Raw genomic sequence first — 18,682 nt, 5'->3', positions numbered from 1 at the left:
TGGCTGAGCTTCTTTGGCCAGTCCTCTGCAGTGGAAGGCGATGACGAGGCGCAGCCGGCCTCACCATCGCCGATTTCCTCGAGAAAGCCCACCAGTATCAGACCCGGCGAGCCGCTGGTGCGCTCTCAGACTGCGCCCCAGCCCGCGCAGCCGAGCTCATCGACGTCGTGGTTTGGGTATATCAGCCAAGTCACCGACTCATTGTTTGGCGATGGCGACGGATCCGAAGACGAGGAGTACTATGGAAACGACCGGCCTACTGCCCATGCAGATCATGTCCAGGCCCATGCTCCCGAGGCCGATCCAGAGCCCCCCCAGACGGAGGAGGAGCTCAAGTGGATTGCAGAGCTGAACCAGCGCAATCTGGAACTGCAGAGGAACCCCAAGACCGTTCTCGCTTCCCATGGGACCATCAAAACTGGCCACGATACGCTGCGCCAGCTGACCAAGGCATCTGCTGCGCCCGAGTCCAAGTCCGATGCCGAGATTTGGGAGTCGATCCTGCAAGACTATCACGAACAGGCGCGCAAATATCCGTACATGCTCAAGACCAAGATCCGCGCGGGCATTCCTTCGCATCTGCGGCGCCGGCTCTGGCGCGTGATGTGCGATGCCGACACTGACCACTGGGGCAGTGTCTACAACAACCTGTTGAAGCAGGAGATCGACCCAGAGCTGGAGCGCATCATCAAGGTCGATGTGCAGCGAACCTTCCGCAGCGCCGAGATCTTCCGCGAGGAGGAAGGCGTGGGCCAGACGAGGTTGACCAATGTCCTGAAGGCGTTCAGTGTCTATGACACAGAATGCGGATACTGCCAAGGCTTGAACTGCGTTGTGGCTCCTTTGATCATTGAAGGCGTAAGTCATCCGTGCCCTTGCGAGTGAATCGCGCGGTGGAGCAGGCAGCGGGACGATCGCGTCCGATCCATCTCTGTACTGCGGCTGTCTGTCCATCGTCTAGTTTATGTCCAGATACACACAACATGAATGTGCCTCGTTATTCTGACGCTTTGCTGGCACAGATGTCCGAGGTTGAGGCCTTTTCGGTTCTGATCCGGCTGATGGAGGACATCAAGATCTCCTCAGCCACGGGCAGGTCCAAGTTCCCGTTGCGGTCGCTCTTCATCGAGTCACTCGTGGGTCTGCACCAGATCCTCAGGTTCCACGACGAGCTCGTCAAGATTCGCCTGCCGGTGCTGTACGAGCACTTCGAGCGGCACGAGATCGATGCCACCAAGTATGCCCAGACATGGTTCCTGACGCTGTTTTCGTATCAAGTGCCGATCCCGTTTGTGCTCCGGATCATGGACATTATCCTGAGCGAAAACGCCTTTGAGACTCTGCTGCGGTTCTCGCTCGCACTCTTGCGCCGGAACCAGTCGCTGCTGTTTGAGCTCTCAGACATGGAGGCCATCGTGGGTGTCCTGAAGACCAGCGCTATCTTCAAGTCGTACGAGTCCAATCCGGAGGAATGGGTGGAGGATGCCATGGAGATGACGGAATATGTGATTCCGTATCTGGCGTCCCAGTCAAGCTAGCCCTATTTGGTCTTCCAGCCAAACTCGCTGCTTGTCCCTTCCTCGCCAATCCCACTCCCATCCCATAGCCGCAACCCTTGATGCCGTATGGGATCTTTGTTGTGCTCTTGCGCTCAACATGGGCGCTTCTCTCGGCTTGCGCGATGCATGCATTGCATTTTCTTGTCCCCTTCCCCCCCTTCGCTTTTGCGCCTAGCTTCTTCGCCCTTGCAATCGCTTTCTGGCACGGCTTCCAATGCCACTGTTTGCTCGAATGAACTTGATCACTTCCTCCAGCTGACTCGCATCGTCCGCTCAGCTAGGGGTGGGGTGGCCAGTCACTCGCAGTAGCGAAAATTGTCGTCGCGGAAGAGGTAGCGGCGGCGGTGGCAATAGCAAGCCATCGCCAAAGTAGTATTCACAAGTGGATTTGGACAGAAATAGCTGGGCAGTCACCCATCTCGCAATTGTCGCTAGGCAGAGAACAGAATGGGCGTAACACAACAGAACATAACATAACAGAGCGCAGCAGAGCTGAGTCGAATAGCGCGCGGTAGGGGAGGGGGAGACGTTGAGAATGATCCGATAAGGAGTGTGGGAAAGACCAGGTGGATACAGCAGCGAGAAAGGGCGGAAGGGAAAGAGGGAAGACAGATGCAATCGGCCGATAGAGGCGTTCGAAGAGTCAGATCAGATCATAGGAGAACCATAACAACTGCGGAAAAAACAATGCGAATGCGTGATAGACATGCCAAACAGAAAGATACGCTGGTGGCGGCTATTAGCCCAATGAGTGAGAGAAAAGAAAGAAAAAGAGGGCGAGGCACGGGCGGTCTGCATGGGCCGGTCTGCACACAGTGATTGGGCTCTATCGGACCTCGGCGTCTGCATCTCGAGTCGGCGTATTGCCAGTCTCTTCGCTCTCGTGGTCGCTGAGGGCCATATACTCAGCCGTCAGCGCCTCGATCTGAGGCGATACTAATGGGGAATCCAGAATATCCATAATGGTGGGCTCGTCAGGCAGCTCCGGCAGCGGGGCTTTGGGAGGAGACGCGTGGTGGCCAGGCGCTGGTGCAGCATGGGCAGCCGCAGGGGTCGAGACCGAAAAGGGGAGAGACGGACCCGACATGGCCGACACCGGTGTGTCACCCTTGAGCACCGGGGTCGAGCCGGCACTTGCGGGGGGCTTGAGGTTGATATCCGGGGGAGGCGGGGCAAGCTTCATCTGGCGCCGACTAGCATATCCATCCTGTCTCGGGCTGACAATGGACGGCGTGACTGAATTGGGCTCGCTGCTGGGACCATCTCGGGGAAGCGGCTGCCGCATGCGAGTTTGGATCAGCGGCAGCGGGGCAGCTGCCGACTGGGACAGGACAGGATTGTCTTCAAAGGAGGAGGGCAGCTCCGGCAGGGGACTTTGGGGCGGGCCTGACGGCGAGTAGGAGCGCTGCGGGATCATGTCAAGGCCATTGACTCGGCCTCGTCCGAATGGATCTGAGCGCGAGCGCGCAAGAGAGACCGGCGAGGCAGGGGCCCTCTGGGTCTCGGACCGACCATGGCTAGTCTTGGCACGATGGATTGACACCGGCGAGCTAATGGGAGAGGCTTGTTCCGCAATCGGGTAAAGGATGCTGCGATCCCTCGGGAGAGCATTCAGAGAGCTGAGGATCGGGCTACTGAGGACCGACGGCGGCTCTTGTAGGAGATATCGGTAGGGCGGCTTGCCCGAGTTCTGCAGCGCGGGATGGATCGCGGGCGATCGGAACGGAGGCGGCGCACCAGCGCGTGCCGTCATAGATTCGTACTGCATATTGAGCTCGTTGGGGGGAGGGAGATGACTGAAAGGCGGTGAGGCCGCAAGGGACATTCGACGGCTGCGTGGACGTCGTTCGACGTGCTGGGACGGGAAAAAGCCCAGTTGCTTGGTCGTATCTGCAGGGCCAAGAAGCAGTCAGCATGGTTGATTCATATGGCCCGCCACCGTGCGACTCGGGCGGGCGCAGACGGTCGATACCAGAGATTCAAAGTAGCAACGCCACACATGCTGAGCCTGGTCTGGTCCCGACACGACACTGGTAGCTTACGGTTGAAGCCAAAGACAGCCTCGCTTCCGAGGTTGCAAAAGATGACGACCCGATCGCCTTTCTTGAGCTCGATCTCGTTGAAGGCTCGAGGAGCATATCCGATCTTGACGCGCATCCCAATGACCAACGTATCTTTGGCGACAGACTGGATCAGGGCCTCGGTGGTAGCGCCCAGGTCTTTCAGCTGCTCGCGGAGATGCTGGTAGCACCCGGCATGCTTGGGATCGTCCGAGGGAGTGGTCATCAGCTCCGGCAGCAGCGACAGGATTCGCTCGAGACTCAGGGCAAAGTCAATCAGGGCTGGGTTGTGGTGCAGGTCGAGAGGAAGCTGGCTGATGGGCGGATGCGCACCGTAGCGCAGGAAGCTCTGGTTGAGCGAGCAAATGTTGTCAAGGGCCGAGTCGTTGAGGGAGAAGATGGGCGACTCGGAGGCAGAGGCAGCGCCCTCGATGGTGGAGACGATGACGGTTTCGGGAGAGGAGGCACCGGGCTTGGTGGTCAAGTCCATGAGGGTCTATGGAGAAAGAATAGCAAAGATGAGCTTGCTGTGGGCGTGGTATGGAAAGCGAGAAGCTGCCGGTGTGCTGCCGGTGTGCTGCTGGCGTGCTGCTGGCGTGCTGCTGGTCAGGTAGCCCATCTGCAGATCTCACATGCCAAGCATGCGAAACGCCAGCGCTCCAGCCACGGACTGGCCGACAGCACGAAATGCTGATTGCCCGACGTGGCGATTGTACACACTCGACCAGATTGCTGCCAGCCTTACCGCCATCCACTCGCCGGTGCTGTTCTTCCTGAATCGCCACGCAATCGTCGGAAAGCTGACAACGAACGAGTTCATGGTGATTTCTTCCGGAATCGGGAGCTGCTCGGCACGAACCGAGAGCGTCGGGGTGGGCGGCATCATCGACAGGGTTTCCTGCGAGGCTCGGCGGGTGGATATGACACGCGAGCGACGAGACATGGCTTCGATCGAGAGCTCTTCTGGCGGAAGCTTTGCGAGATCGGCATCCTTGAAGCCATCGAGATGGACGATCGTTGACTGGGGCTGCTCAACAGCGGAGGCTTTGGTGGTCTCGGCCGACTGAGCGGGCTTTTTGTTGTTTGAGACGCAGCCGCAGGTCAGCGACAACACCAACAGGACGCTGCCGGTGCCGAGGCCACCGAGAACAAGCACCGTGTGCGAATACGGAAGAGAGCCGACGAGAGGTGTTGGAGACGAGCCTGTAGTTGCGGGTGCTGGAGCAGACGGCTGGCTGGGCGGTACAGAAACGGATTGCTCAGCGCCCACGGGGGCTTGTGGGGCCGCCCAGGCCTGAAGGGCGGCGAGCAAGGCGATTGCCAGGACCAGCAGCAGACGGGGCATTGGGCTTTGGTCCCCGGTGGATGCGGAAGACGGAGGACAGGACCAGCCTTGGGGAGCGCTCGACAGACAGCGCGCTGGCGAGACGGGTGCTGGACAGGCGGATCGGAGGACTTGATGGCGAGATGGTGTCGAAGATGATGTCGAAGATGGTGTCGAGGCGACGGAAAGAAACGGCCGAGTCGCGCAGGAAAGGCGGGGGCGGCGTCGTGTGACATCGTGAGACACGGGCGCGTCTCGTGCACCGGCGCTGTGGCACCGTGGCGGTGCGTGGCGGGCAGCGGCAGCACTGTACAGCGGCCCCGTCGACCACGCACGGGGGTGACACAGCGTGCGACCCTTGCTGCCTGCACCGTCGCACACAGAGCACATGTCCCACAGCGCGCCTGGCAAAGGCGTCTGTGGCGGGGGACACGTGGCCCGTGCGAGCGCGCGCTGGACACAACGTCGCACGGATGTCGTGCAGATGCGCAGCAACAGCGTGATCACAAACAGCGGTGTGATCACACTGCAAACACCCTGGGCACACAGACACACAGACAACGGACACAGACAACGCACACAGACAACTGACACACAGACAACGCACACACACTCATGCTCCCGATCCGCGGCGTTCCAAAGAAGACCAAAGTCGCTCTTTGGGTTTGGTCTTCCTCAACAGCGTCGTCTTTCTCGGCCATCTCGGCTTCTCAACTCTCGTCTGTCTCGTCTGTCTCGTCTGTCTCAACTCTCTCGCCTTCCCTCGACTGCCTCGACTGCCTCGGCCACTCCGTTGGCTCTCGCTCGCACGCTCGCTCATTCGCTCTCGACTGAGGCACCGCCAGTCCAGACGCTATCGACAACCGCACCCCCTTTGGTCCTCCTTCCGTCTTCACCCCGCTGCCTGGCATGATTCCCAAGTTCCAGCTCGTCGTGGCCGTGCTCGAAAACATCCTCGTGGCCGCTGGCCTGCTGATCGTCCTGATCCTGCATTCGTCGTCGCTGTACTCGTCCTGTTCGCTGTTCACCTACCTGGTCATCTCGGCCACCCTGCACTGCATCTACATCCCGCGCATCTTCATGCAGTACATCTGCGACCATCTGCTGCTGCCCAAGTATTCGACCTACATCCAGGGACTCTGGTCCGTCGTCTTCGTCGTCAACGTCTTTACCTGGCTCGTCGGCCAGTGGGAGACCTACAACACCGCTCCAAACCCCAGCCCCGATCTCTCGCCAGGGGACTGCGCCTCGATCCTGTTCTACACAAGCGTTGCCCTTATTGTCGAAACCTATATCTCCTGGATAGCCTGGATCGTCTACGAATTGCTGGCGCTTCGATACGGCTGGTCCGCTGCTCCCCCGTCCCCAGAAGACTTTACATGGTGAGTCTTGTGCGTTCGGCCCGGCGATCCCCTGTCTCGCCTGTGGCAACTGCAGCCTATCGGTCTCCCTGGCGTTGTATGCTGCCGAACCAGCACCACTGCGACGATTCTCCTGCGGACCAGCACTACTTGGGCAGCCTTCAAGGCCTTCCCTCGCCCGCTGCCCGCTCTCGGACGTATGCAGCGGCTCCAGAGATCACTGCAATGATTTGGCTTCTCTCCCCAGCCCTGCTCCTTGTGTTGATACCCAACTTGCCCCCACCATCAACCCTGTCTCGCTGCATCCTGTCGTCGTATCGCCTCATCTCACCCATGTCGCTTGCTCCCTTGCCCGTGTCTTTTCGTCTGGTCTCCGCGTCCTGGTCTCTGGCCGGTCTCTGGCTGGGCTCGCCATACCAGGCACCTCCCGGCCCTTCCAAGTATCCCGCATGATGACACTCCGAACAAGGACTGGCACCAAGGCGACGTCCACGAGAATCTGCCATCGACCAAGGTCGCCGGAGGTAGGCTGCTCTATTGCCGCACCCATTGATAACCCCGCCTCGGCACCCATGTGTCCAAGTGGCCTCTCGGCTGCAATCACACTGCCCGTTGGGCACCTCCGTAGGTCTATCCAACATTTGCATGTGCTAACTCCACCCACGTGAACTCCCCGTCCCATGCAGTCTCGTCGTCGTCGTCCCTGACGGACGTCACTGCCATCGGCAAGCACAGCCGTTCAACGACCGAGCAGGGTGTCATGAAGAGCTTCCCCGCCTTCCAAACCGCCCCCTTCTCCGACGCCTACAAGAAGAGCATTGAGTTGCGGTCCGGTAGTGTCAGCCAGCTGCCCGGCGAATCCATCATCCTCTCTCCGATCGAGCCCATTCCTCGGACACTTCCAGGTGTCGCGGCAGCAGCCGTGGCGACGACTTCGGCCCAGGACCCAGTCCAGGACCCAGCCCAAGCCCAATCTTCCGAACCAGCGGTGCAATAGTCAGCTGCTTCTGCTCCAGCTCAGCGACCACCCAAACTCGACGAGAATCACCGTCGCGCCTTTGGCCTGCCTTACACAACGTTACCCCATTCCGCCTGATATTTTGTGCCCCTGCCGATATACGACTCTGGCAGGTGCAAAGTTTTGACAATCCCGATGCCGTCCGTTTCGTGTCCGCCCTCGCCCCGTTTCTCCCTGACCTGCGACCCCCAAGTCGCCTCCACCCACTCCCAGCGGTGTATCCCTTGTATATCTCCCCTCCACTCTGTTGTCCCCGGCCGTCTGAGCAATCGCACATGAACCAAGTGGTTATCCCCTCGTCATCGTAATATAGAACGTGCAGAACGATACAAAGCGCTTGTCGTTGGGCCAGCGTTACATACAATCTGTCCCCTCTCCCGCCAACCCCTGCGCAAGTGCAGCATCGACACGACACATCGGCCTCATGGCTGTTGATACAGTCAATCCAGAAAGAAACGGGACAGTCACTCTCTGGCAGCAGAAGCCCGAAGCCTACTGAACTTCCGTAGGCTCCAGTGAGCCAGCCATGCGATTGTTTTCCGTCCTGTCCCGTTTGCACTGGATTTGCTGTAAGCTCCAGCAGCCATGCATCGCCTCTCCCACAATCTTATACTGCCGGTTGCTGGACAACTGGTGTTCTCGGGCTGCACTATCTGCTGAACTTGGACTGGCTGTCGATTGTACAAATCCTCTGCCTGACGGTCCACTGTCGGATTCCTCAGACATCGTTGATTGGACACTCGTGCGGTTCTCGTATCTGCCGCCCGAACCCATCCACCCAGCCGACCCGTCCATGTCCCACTCCGAGTCCCTCGATCGGGTCCGGCATGCACGAAGACAATGCTCTCCCTCTCCACCAAGCAAACGCCGCTGGCCCAAAGTCCTCGCTCTGCGCATCAAGGCACTCAGTCCCTCGCGCCGTTGCTTCGGCTTGACAGAGTTCCTGACAGAGTTCCCACGGCCACGCCAACCCGTTTCTGCTGCACCAGCCCGAGGCCACATATCGGCTGCGAGGACCGGCAGACCAACCCGATCTCCAGCAGGCATGGGAAAGCCGACCAGCATCCCTTTGCCGTCCGTCCCGCTGGCATCAGCGCTTGGTGCGGCCCCCCCCCGGCTTGCTGGTCGTGCTGTCTGCTCACCTCTCGCCACCGCATCACTCGCAAAATTCCCGCGCCCACCAAACTCTATCGATCAACGGCTACTCCCCCACTCCATGTGCACCCCACCCTGGCATTCCTGGGGCTGCCATTCGCACCATCCAGCCCCAAGCAAGCCAGCCGCCTCCAACCCAAAACGTCCTCATTTTCGCATAAATATCGACCCTCTTGCCAGTTCGTCGCACTGCACCGAGCTCCTGCACCAAGCCTCCCCTCGGACCAGCGTCTTCGCTGCACACCTCGCCGCCTCGTTGCATCGAACCGCCGCCTGCGATATATCCATTGTGCCAGCATGCTCACTGCCCAAGCCACCACACCCGGTTCTGCTGCTATCCAACAGCGCGTCAATGCCTTTCTCACCGTGCCCTCGAACTTCCGAGCCAAGGCTGCCCAAGCCGGAAACCCCAAGGGCTTCTCGGTCTTTGACAAGAAGCAAGCTGACCAAGCCAGCGATGTCGCCGCCGATCTCATGAGAGTCGCCAACTCCACCCATGATCTTAATGTGGGTCTTTCTCCCATATTGTGTACACTGCAGATCGTGCCGCTTTCGTTTCCCGCCCCTGGATCTCGGCCGCCTTATGCTGACCAATGTCCAACGGTTCTTGTGCTCCGACAATACTGCCTGGATATCGCCGAATGCAGAAAGTCATGGATGAGGCCGAGAGTCTCGCCAGGACCATGGATCCCGAAGTTGTCCGCCAAGGATTGATGATCTTCTTGACACGTATGTGGTTGCACCCCACGCTGACAGGCCCATGCTCGAACCTCAAGCGGGGTTCCATGTGATTGACTCGATGGTCGCCATGGTCCATCTCCCGCGATCTGGGCACACGATTGCGAGGCGGCTATCGGGTTACCGAGACTCCCAGGCCCGGGACATCCCAGGCTGCATCCACGATGGCTGTAACATCTCCGGCTCTGCCTCCCCCCTCCAACAGATCACCCCCTGGCCCAGAGTGCCCACTTGGTTATTCCCTCGCTGGGCGCGCGTGCTGGTGCTGTCGTTACAGCCAAGGTGAGACCATCGGCATCTGCTGGTCCGATTTCCAGCGGGGTCGGTGGCATCACTTCGGCTCTGCGCAACACTCAGGTCTCGCCTCCAGCTCCAGCTCCAGCTCCTGCTTCGGCTCCTGCTCCTGCTCCTGCGCCTGCTCTTCAGGCCGCTGTTGCTTCGGCTCCTCAGGCTGCTGCTCGTTCGGGTGCTCAGATACCTCTGAACAACCGCCCTAACCTCACTCCCGAGGATGTGCTGGACTACTGGCGCGACGATGTCAACCTCAACGAGCATCACGAGCACTGGCATGTTGTCTACCCATCGTCTGGTGTCCCAAACCCCCGCAACCCCAATGGCCGGTATGTTCAGTGCTCGACGGCGTGCGGAAATACATCGAAGCAGACGCCAGTGCCGTGAACCGGAACTAACCACCACCACTGCCGCCACTACCACTGTTCTTGCTCTCCTCGCATTGCGCTGCAGCTCGGCCAAAGACCGTCAGGGTGAAATCTTTATCTATATGCACCAGCAAATGATTGCGCGATACAATGCCGAGCGCCTGGCCTCTTCGCTCCCGCCCGTCAAGGCCCTTACCAACTTCCTCACCGACGCCCTCGAGGGGGACATTCCCGAGGACGACCTCCGCATCAACGGAAAGGGCTTTACCCCGCGTCCCAATAACTTGAGGATGACCGATCTCGGCGTCTCTGGTCAAAAGGGTTATCTTCCGGTGTCGCAGCTGTGGACCTGGAAGTCCAACCTGGAGAAGGCCATCGACGCCGGTCGCTTCCAGAACGGCACGGTCATCACGCCGCACCTCCTGGGCTCGACTCTTGAGGCCAGCGTCGATGGAGTTGACTCGAACACATACGGCAACTTGCACAACATGGGCCATGTCATCATCGCTTACATCTCAAGCCCGCGCAACTACCAGGACCCCAATGTTGCACCCGGTGAGAAGCCCGCGCACCACCTCTGCTAAAGCGATCGCCGATGCAAGTTTGTTGAGACTCGGAGGTTTCTTTGCGCCGAAACAGTGCACCACCCTCCCCGTCCCTAACCTAATGGGCGAATCATACCCTGTATCCATGGCTCTCTGCTTATAGGTCTGATGTACGAAACCCGTACCGCCGTTCGCGACCCTGTTTTCTGGAGATGGCACTCCATGATCGACGATCTCTTCTTCCGCTGGCAGGAGCGCCAGGCCCCTATTGACTTTGGCGACGCCCCCAAGAGCATCTCCATCCGCAAGTCCATCAACGCCGGCGTCCACGCATCCCAGGACATTATCTTTGCCTTTACTGATGTACTGCAGCAGGCTGGCGTCAACGCCGCCAATGCCGACGCTGTCCAGCAGTGGGGCCAATCCAAGTTTGGCGGGGCCAACTTTGACCAGGCCGACATTGCCAAGCTTGCCAAGGAAGCAACCAGTGAGCTCCAGACCACCATGCTCCAGCGAGCCTACACCTATGTCGACGACGACGGCAAGACCGAGATGCTGGACTACATGCTTCCCAGAGACTTTTACTACTTTTTCAGGATCCAGAACGCTGCCGATAAGGTAAGCTTTGGAGGAATGGCCGAGCAGTAGTCCGCCCCAGTCGGATCGTCCGCCGTACTTTGCCTGCCCACACACTCGCCCGTCCACTCGATGTCCCGCTGACTTGTCCGCTTGCTTTCTTTGCTGAACGGCGCGCTCCAGAGTGTCGACGTTACTCTCAGAGTGTTCCTTGTGCCCGTCGCCCAGGCCAACAACCGCCGCGCCTACATTGAGATGGACAAGTTCAAGGTCACCGTCCCGGCAAAGTCCAAGTACGTCGTCTCACGTCGCTGTGACCAGTCGTCGGTCATTCGAAAACCGGCTCAGAAGACTCCTCAGGAGCTCAACAACGGCGTCACTGGCCGCCAAGACCGGACCGGGTAAGTCTCTGATCCACAGACACAGACTCGTCAGAGCATCGCTTTACAATCACAGAGATGCAACGCTGCAACGGATCTGAAGGGTCAGTGAGGCGGAACTTGGCGCTGGCGACTCTGCCTTCCACATTATCACAGCTGTTCGTACTGACGACTCTCCTCCCCCTCCATTTCACAACGCAGAGATGCCTACTGCGACTGCGGCTGGCCCTACAATCTGCTGCTTCCCCGAGGTACCAAGCAAGGCCAGGCTTATCGCCTAGTTGTCTTGGCCACAGACTGGAACATCGACATGGTACCTCAGAAGGAGGTGTGCGGCAGCATGTCCTTCTGCGGCGCCAAGGAAAAGTACCCCGATACTCGGCCCATGGGATATCCCTTCCATGCTCGCTGGAAGACGCCTTCCATCGAAGAAAGTATCAAGGCCACCAGCACCTTTGCATCCCGGGATATCGTCATTCGCTGGGTGGACCGATTCTGAGATTCACACAAATGGCGTTTGTCCCTCCCCCCCCCGCCATCAATGAGTGCATTCATCGATTATGAATACACCTGTCAATCTCTTCGGTAGAATACCAAATCGCTGCAATTTCATCTTGGCTGAAATACCCATTACTCTGGTGGCGGTGAAGCTGCTCGAAATACACGAGGGACTGCTCGAAATACATGAGGACCTGCTCGAGTCCATGATGCATCTCAAGCGACGGGAACTCGGCGCATATCCTTTGCACTGTGCTCACAGAGTTAGTGATGTGCACTCTATCCAAAGGAGCGGACAATCTGCATCAAGAGCGCGAGCAACTCTTCTAGAAGCTGGCGGCAGTCATGCTGCTTTTTGAATACACACGCGATAATCCGGTGGTTGCAGTGGTTCCTGTGCTTGCACCGTCCCCCGAAACAGCACTGTCATACAGTATGAAAGGGGTTATCGTGGGCGGGTCAATTATCGCCCATACAGAGCAGATGTGTCTATTCAAAACCACACTGGCACAGAGTTTGCCATCGAGGGCAGACCATCCAACAGTGGGAGCCTTTGGCGAACGCTACTCAACATTATGGCGATAGCCAGCCGGTCCTGGGTGCCTTGCGACTCTCGGGAGAGTAAGGTACATGATGTGGGAGAGACTATGACTGTGACTATGACTATATCGACTAAAGTGCGAGTAGAAATATCATATGTATATCAAAATACATGGTCTGATGCAGTTGCTGTAACCGAGGGCGGCTATTAATTCAAAGGGCCCTCCATAGCGCGTCGGTTCAGCTGTACGATTCCTGCAGTGACTTGGAGCGGAGAAGCACCTCGACGTCCAGCGAATAACAGAACTCGCCAAAGTCGGCCGTTTCCTTGAGGCATTTGTAGTACACGAGATCGATCACTTGCAGACAGTTAAACTGTTCCTGGGACCTGAAGCCAAAGACAAAGCACTTTTCTCGCTTCAGGGTCGGCTGGACGAGCTCGCACTGCTCCGGAGACTTTGCCACTTTGGAAGATCGGATCGTGGGTCCAGGTGGAATCGGGCAGAGTCGAAGCGCGGAGGAATCGTGGTGGAGTTGTGTCCCAGGTGGTCAGGCCGAGCGGTGTTGGTTTTGGAGTGAGGGGCATTGTTGAGATACCAAGCGATAGGCAACGTTGCGGCATTGGAAGACAACAGCGACGGTTTCGTCACGGCAACGAATACGGTCGTCGAACAGCGCAGCGTGACAATGGGAGACCAGCGATGGCGGATGGTTTTTGTCAACACGAAGCATGGAGTGTCAAAGTAAGGACACCGATGTCAGCCTTGATCAGTGAGCATACACTGATGCACATCGTTCAACTGAGAACTGAACTATCGGCGCAAATGCTGGTCCTGGACGGCTCGACGGGAGCAGACAGACAACGAGACCACAGTCATTTGATCTTACAGTAATGGCAGCCAATGTTGGGGCTGGCGGGAACACCCTGGACCAGGCCGAGCACCGCGAGCAGGCAGCTCAGGACGACAAGCCAATTTGAGTGCATTACGATGGTTTTGGCTTGCTTGCGTACTTGATATAGTGGCGGAGATGCGCTGTTATGTCGCAAAGATGGTGGGCCAAAATCGCTGCTTCAGCAGTCAGCGGAAGTAGCCGCGGCGTCAGATAGTGAGGCTCTTGGCGAAATCAAGGGCCGGCATCGACAAGCCGTCTCAGGGCAGTGAAGGCTGGCTCGCTGACGAGCGACCGGTGTGGGCGAACCACCAGGGCATTTATACTCCACTCGGACTATCGATGCAAGCGCAGCAAAGAAAGTGCGTGTTGAGGAAGCGGACGCAACTGTAATCCCGGCGTAGAGCCCAGATGCGGTTCGGAATCCCGACATGGTCCCTCAGAGTGTAAACACTGGAATTCGACCAACGTCGGAGCAGTCAGAGCACCGGCGCTGCTCTAGCGGAGGTCGGTGAACGTGGACAGCCAAGTGAGGATAGGTGCAATGACGGCGAAGCGGACGAGCGAGGTCTGTTCCAAGAAATCGCTGGCCGAAAGGTTCCACCGGGTCGATAGTTACTGTCGCCGCACCAACTCTATCACCACGCCGCCGTCAGCCCTGGAAGGCACCGTGGCTCGAGGACCATGTTGCGACGAGAGGGTTAGAGTTGCTTTGGAGAGAATTCGCGGAGGCTCTGACCCGAGTCTGACGCATGATCCAGTGGCGGATAGAGTTGTGATTCTGGAAGCATTGGCAGGATCTGGACGCACCGACGAGAATATCGATGCCGCGCATGCACGAATGGCATCGCAAGCCTGGCCTGCGATAGATGAATAACTCTCAGACATGCATGTGTGGCCGTGCTGAGGGAAACTCGCTGCCAGGAACGGGTCCGGTGTCGCCCACCATGAACCGGCCAGATGGAATACGAACAGGAGTGCTGTGCGGGGAGCTAGACCGATGCTCTGCTACGATGAGAACCACAGACTCGCCGCCACAGTTGCTGTCATTGACCATCCGTCTTGGCCGTAGTGCCCAATGGTGTCGCATTTCACAATTCCCATGGTTGATATACATGAACCATGGCCGACCCGCAAATCGCGACGTGTCCCTGGCTGCATTGAGATGGGATGATGGACGGTGTGTATTCCCATCCAAAATGTGGACCAGTCGACAAGATACAGCGAGGCTCGTCTGCAATGCATGGCCAGAACTCTGGCAAACGAGATGCCTCTCTTCCGTTTCCGAATACCGAAAGTAACTCATGCAAATGCGGCTTGATATGCATATTCGAGCGGCTGGTCCTTGCTCGTGTGTGTTCGCACATGTCTTGACGAAGGTGCTTGTCCAGACCGCAGGCCTTTGGAATCCGTACGATCCCCGTTCTCCTTCCCCAGCGCAGGCCAGATGCACTCCACTCCAGAACACAGACGGATTCCTAGCTCTGGGCCGTCGAGTTGCCGCTCACCATGCCGGTGACAAACGATAGCAGCTGACTGGTGACATTCTGCTGTGGAGAGCATTGATTGAGGTAACTGATGACTTGGTAGTGACGGTTCTTCTTGGCCAGCCTCAGAGCCTCGCCTTTCCGAGCGGCAATGTTTGCCCCGTGTTCGACAAGGACCCGGACGACTTCGATACTACCTCGTTCGCAGGCCCGCACCAATGCTTCGTCGTCTTTGACGTGGATGTTGGCACCATACTCGATCAGCGTCTGAAGAGTCTCCACCTGGTTGTGGTACGACGCCATGATGACGGCCCGGTTGTTGCGATCGAGGGTAAACCATGGCGAAGACAGCAGCAGCCTGAGAATCTCGGTGTGGCCAAATGTCGCTGCGATCGAAACGGGCCGATTACAGTCGAGTGCGGCAGAAGCCGGGTGGGGCGCCTCGGATGGCTCTCGATAGCCCTGGATGGCGGCAAAGCGGGGGCTCTGCAGCAGGATCTTGACGATGGGGACGCTGTTGTTGCTGCACGCCCAGCGCAGGGCATCCAAAAGCTCCTCAGGGGTTGGAGACGGCGTTGGCAGAGACGAATCGGGATTGAGATCGCTGTCGACCCAGGCCGTAAGGACCCGCAAGCATCCGTGCCTTGCAGCCAGAACATATGGCTGGACGGGTCGGCCGTCTTTCGTAGATACCTGCGACTGGAACCAAACCCAGATGCGCCAGTCGATGTATCGCCGATATGCGCTGCGGAAAGACTTGCATGTGCTTTCGAGGGCGACCAGGTGCCTGGGAGCCCCGATGCGGTCGATGATGGCCATCCAAACCTCGGGTGGCAGAGCAAAGCAGCCCGCCTCGGATGGCGCTGCTGTATGGCCGAGAGCGGCAGTATCGGGCAGTGTCGCGGGCTGAGGTTGAGACATGGGTGCGTCGAGATGGAGTGTGCGGAGGGGATCTGCGGCTGGGCTTTTCAGTTGATGACAGGAAGCAGCTGGATGGGCTTATAAGCTCGCGGCTTCCACGTCCCAGGGCCCTGGGGACAGCCCGAACCAATACCCAACACGTGGAGGCATAGGAAGGCGATCGGACCAACGGCCGTGCTCTTTTTTCTCTCGCTGTATTCTTCCATCCTGCGATGCCAAACTGCCAGCGCGGTCAGGTACCGATGGCCATTGCCTCGAAATCGAAAAAAAAAAGGGAGCCTCTCAGTGCTCTGGAATGCACTGACGTAGACTGTGAGTGGTCGTTCTGAATGATAGATGCCAACAGAAGCCATAAATGCAGGTGTCCCGTTTCACTTTGGCAAACGCCAAAAGCTCGCTAGAATATTCCATGCTTGCCAGTCGACTGCCCGGCCGTAGGAAGCGACGTGGGGCTGAGGCGGGCACTCCTGCGGGAATCAGGAGCATCCTGTTGGGCTGCGCCCGTGAACTCGGCCAGAGACACTGAGGCGGGGGGCCCAGGCGGAGAGACCCTGCGCCTGGAGGGCGTTCGGGCGGCCTTGGAGGGCGCAACGGTAGCCCCGTCATCGCCAAACACAATCGACGACGTCAGGTTGGGATGCGAGCGTCGCGGCGTCAAGACATTCGGAGGGGGTATAAATGAGATCTGGCGAATCAAGAGGGAGACAAGAGGATTTAATCCACTGAGGCTGGGCCAAATCACAGCAACCCCCGGAAAGAGAAACGCTTACAGCGCAAAGCTACTCACCGAGGAACTGTTTCTGTGGAGCCCATGAGATAGACGCTTGCCAGTTTTCAAAGGTGAGGCGTCGTCTCCGGCTGCAGCCTGTGCTTGTTTGATATCACCAAGGTTGCCCAGAGACAGTCGCTTCAGCCTCTGAGCACTCTCGCCGAGGGTTCGATCTGCGCGTCGCTGGGGGCTGTCGAGAATATCGAATGAGCTCTGAAACTCGTTTCGGGCCAAGCGAGTAGGGGGGGAAAGCGGAGGTGTGGCCAAGATAGCTTCCGAAGCCTCAAGAGCAACAGACTTGTAGAGTGGCGGTGCGTTTGAGTCATCGGCAATCGAAATCGAGCTTTTGAATCCTTGATTGATCTGATATGCACGGACCGGTCCTTTGAAGTTGGCCTTTGAGACAGCTGCCTCTTGAGCTTCGCGAGCAACACTGGAGTACCGAACAGGCGACTTGTGCGAATGGTCGTCAGCGATCACAATCGAGCCTCTGAAGTCATTTCCATGAACAAGAACGGGAGCTGTAATAGGCTCGGCAAGGGCGGCTTCCTGAGCTTCACGAGCAACACTGGAGTACCGAGCAGGCGACTTGTGTGAGTGGTCATCAGCGATCACAATCGAGCCTCTGAAGTCATTTCCATGAACAAGAACGGGAGCTGTAATGGGCTCGGCAAGGGCTGCTTCCTGGGCTTCACGAGCAACACTGGAGTACCGAGCAGGCGACTTGTGTGAGTGGTCATCAGCGATCACAATCGAGCCTCTGAAGTCATTTCCATGAACAAGAACGGGAGCTGTAATGGGCTCGGCAAGGGCGGCTTCCTGGGCTTCACGGGTGACACTCGACAACTTGACCGGTGATTTGTGCGAGTGGTCGTCGGCGATGACGATGGAGCTCTTGAAGCCGTTGCCTTGGACAAGAACAGGCTGAGACACCGGATTGGCGAGGGCGGCTTCCTGGGCTTCGCGAGTGACACTGGAGTACCGAGCAGGCGACTTGTGTGAGTGGTCATCAGCGATCACAATCGAGCCTCTGAAGTCATTTCCATGAACAAGAACGGGAGCTGTAATGGGCTCGGCAAGGGCGGCTTCCTGAGCTTCACGAGCGACACTGGAGTACCGAACAGGCGACTTGTGCGAATGGTCGTCAGCGATCACAATCGAGCCTCTGAAGTCATTGCCGTGAACAAGAACGGGAGCTGTAATGGGCTCGGCAAGGGCTGCTTCTTGGGCTTCACGGGTGACACTCGACAACTTGACCGGTGATTTGTGCGAGTGGTCGTCGGCGATGACGATGGAGCTCTTGAAGCCGTTGCCTTGGACAAGAACAGGCTGAGACACCGGATTGGCGAGGGCGGCTTCCTGGGCTTCGCGAGTGACACTGGAGTACCGAGCAGGCGACTTGTGTGAGTGGTCATCAGCGATCACAATCGAGCCTCTGAAGTCATTTCCATGAACAAGAACGGGAGCTGTAATAGGCTCGGCAAGGGCTGCTTCCTGGGCTTCACGGGTGACACTCGACAACTTGACCGGTGATTTGTGCGAGTGGTCGTCGGCGATGACGATGGAGCTCTTGAAGCCGTTGCCTTGGACAAGAACAGGCTGAGACACCGGATTGGCGAGGGCAGCTTCCTGGGCTTCGCGAGTGACACTGGAGTACCGAGCAGGCGACTTGTGCGAGTGGTCGTCAGCGATCACAATCGAGCTCTTGAATTCAGTACCAGTAGCTAACACAGTGGCCTTAATTTGCTCCGCTGCTGCGGTCTGAGCCTCTCTAGATGAGGTCGTGAAATATCGCTGTTCGGCGTGGGATGCGTCATCGCCCAGAACAATGGAACTCTTGAATCCCTGGGCTGTTTCGGCCTCGCTCATGTTTGTCTGGACAGACACCAAGGACGATGCAAGGTCAATCCCGGCGCTCAGCCGACTGTGCAGCCGCTGGGCTGCACTATGCTACTCTCGCGCTGCCTGCGCATCGGCCCGCCGACGAGGGGCTGCGTACATACCTGGTGCTGCTGTCTGGACACGATTTCTCTGCGGATGGTTTGCTGGATGGGAGGCAGTCCGGGGTCAAGCTGGCAGAGGAAGCGGGTCTGCGGGGAGGCAGGGCCTTGGGGTTGCTGGCCGGTCGCGGCGGCAGCCCTTATTGGTGCTTGCCCGTTTTGAACGCTGTGCGCGTGTGCGCGCGCCACCGACACTGAGTC

At 58.2% G+C, this 18,682-nt stretch overlaps 7 protein-coding genes across 7 annotated transcripts; 3 read left to right on the top strand and 4 right to left on the bottom strand.

The window, feature by feature from the left end:
- Window positions 1–477: 477 nt before the first annotated feature.
- BJ171DRAFT_421475 (rab-GTPase-TBC domain-containing protein) lies at window positions 478–1,538 on the top strand (the record flags this gene model as incomplete). Its single annotated transcript, XM_053107489.1, has 2 exons — window positions 478–858; window positions 1,023–1,538. Coding segments are annotated over 2 exons (897 nt in total), but the record flags the coding sequence as incomplete, so codon positions are not given.
- Window positions 1,539–2,385: 847 nt separating this feature from the next.
- On the bottom strand, window positions 2,386–5,205 carry BJ171DRAFT_566356 (uncharacterized protein; the record flags this gene model as incomplete). The annotated part of the gene is made up of 3 exons (XM_053113403.1): window positions 4,365–5,205; window positions 3,602–4,115; window positions 2,386–3,449 (listed from the first exon to the last, which is right to left on the bottom strand). The coding sequence occupies exons 1-3, from the start codon at window positions 4,962–4,964 to the stop codon at window positions 2,386–2,388; spliced, it is 2,178 nt and encodes a 725-aa protein (XP_052969088.1). The 5' UTR covers window positions 4,965–5,205.
- Window positions 5,206–5,585: 380 nt separating this feature from the next.
- Window positions 5,586–7,664, top strand: BJ171DRAFT_495433 (uncharacterized protein). Its single transcript, XM_053110123.1, has 3 exons — window positions 5,586–6,325; window positions 6,725–6,828; window positions 6,991–7,664. The coding sequence occupies exons 1-3, from the start codon at window positions 5,853–5,855 to the stop codon at window positions 7,299–7,301; spliced, it is 888 nt and encodes a 295-aa protein (XP_052969087.1). The 5' UTR covers window positions 5,586–5,852; the 3' UTR covers window positions 7,302–7,664.
- Window positions 7,665–8,647: 983 nt separating this feature from the next.
- On the top strand, window positions 8,648–12,075 carry BJ171DRAFT_495429 (uncharacterized protein). The gene is made up of 7 exons (XM_053110122.1): window positions 8,648–8,984; window positions 9,125–9,206; window positions 9,421–9,835; window positions 9,960–10,429; window positions 10,583–11,037; window positions 11,179–11,396; window positions 11,577–12,075. The coding sequence occupies exons 1-7, from the start codon at window positions 8,775–8,777 to the stop codon at window positions 11,872–11,874; spliced, it is 2,148 nt and encodes a 715-aa protein (XP_052969086.1). The 5' UTR covers window positions 8,648–8,774; the 3' UTR covers window positions 11,875–12,075.
- Window positions 12,076–12,327: 252 nt separating this feature from the next.
- BJ171DRAFT_495426 (uncharacterized protein) lies at window positions 12,328–13,825 on the bottom strand. The gene is made up of 2 exons (XM_053110121.1): window positions 13,302–13,825; window positions 12,328–12,877 (listed from the first exon to the last, which is right to left on the bottom strand). The coding sequence occupies exons 1-2, from the start codon at window positions 13,396–13,398 to the stop codon at window positions 12,654–12,656; spliced, it is 321 nt and encodes a 106-aa protein (XP_052969085.1). The 5' UTR covers window positions 13,399–13,825; the 3' UTR covers window positions 12,328–12,653.
- Window positions 13,826–14,377: 552 nt separating this feature from the next.
- On the bottom strand, window positions 14,378–15,761 carry BJ171DRAFT_495424 (ankyrin repeat-containing domain protein). Its single transcript, XM_053110120.1, has one exon. The coding sequence runs from the start codon at window positions 15,710–15,712 to the stop codon at window positions 14,783–14,785; it is 930 nt and encodes a 309-aa protein (XP_052969084.1). The 5' UTR covers window positions 15,713–15,761; the 3' UTR covers window positions 14,378–14,782.
- A 109-nt stretch (window positions 15,762–15,870) lies between these two features.
- BJ171DRAFT_310097 (uncharacterized protein) lies at window positions 15,871–18,595 on the bottom strand (the record flags this gene model as incomplete). The annotated part of the gene is made up of 3 exons (XM_053107082.1): window positions 15,871–16,397; window positions 16,500–18,356; window positions 18,485–18,595. Coding segments are annotated over 3 exons (2,256 nt in total), but the record flags the coding sequence as incomplete, so codon positions are not given.
- Window positions 18,596–18,682: the final 87 nt, after the last annotated feature.

This window comes from Polychytrium aggregatum (assembly GCF_025602895.1).
Source record: "Polychytrium aggregatum strain JEL109 chromosome Unknown BJ171scaffold_9, whole genome shotgun sequence".
In the NCBI taxonomy this organism is placed as follows: domain Eukaryota; kingdom Fungi; phylum Chytridiomycota; class Chytridiomycetes; order Polychytriales; genus Polychytrium; species Polychytrium aggregatum.
This window is presented reverse-complemented; position numbering and strand designations above follow the sequence as displayed.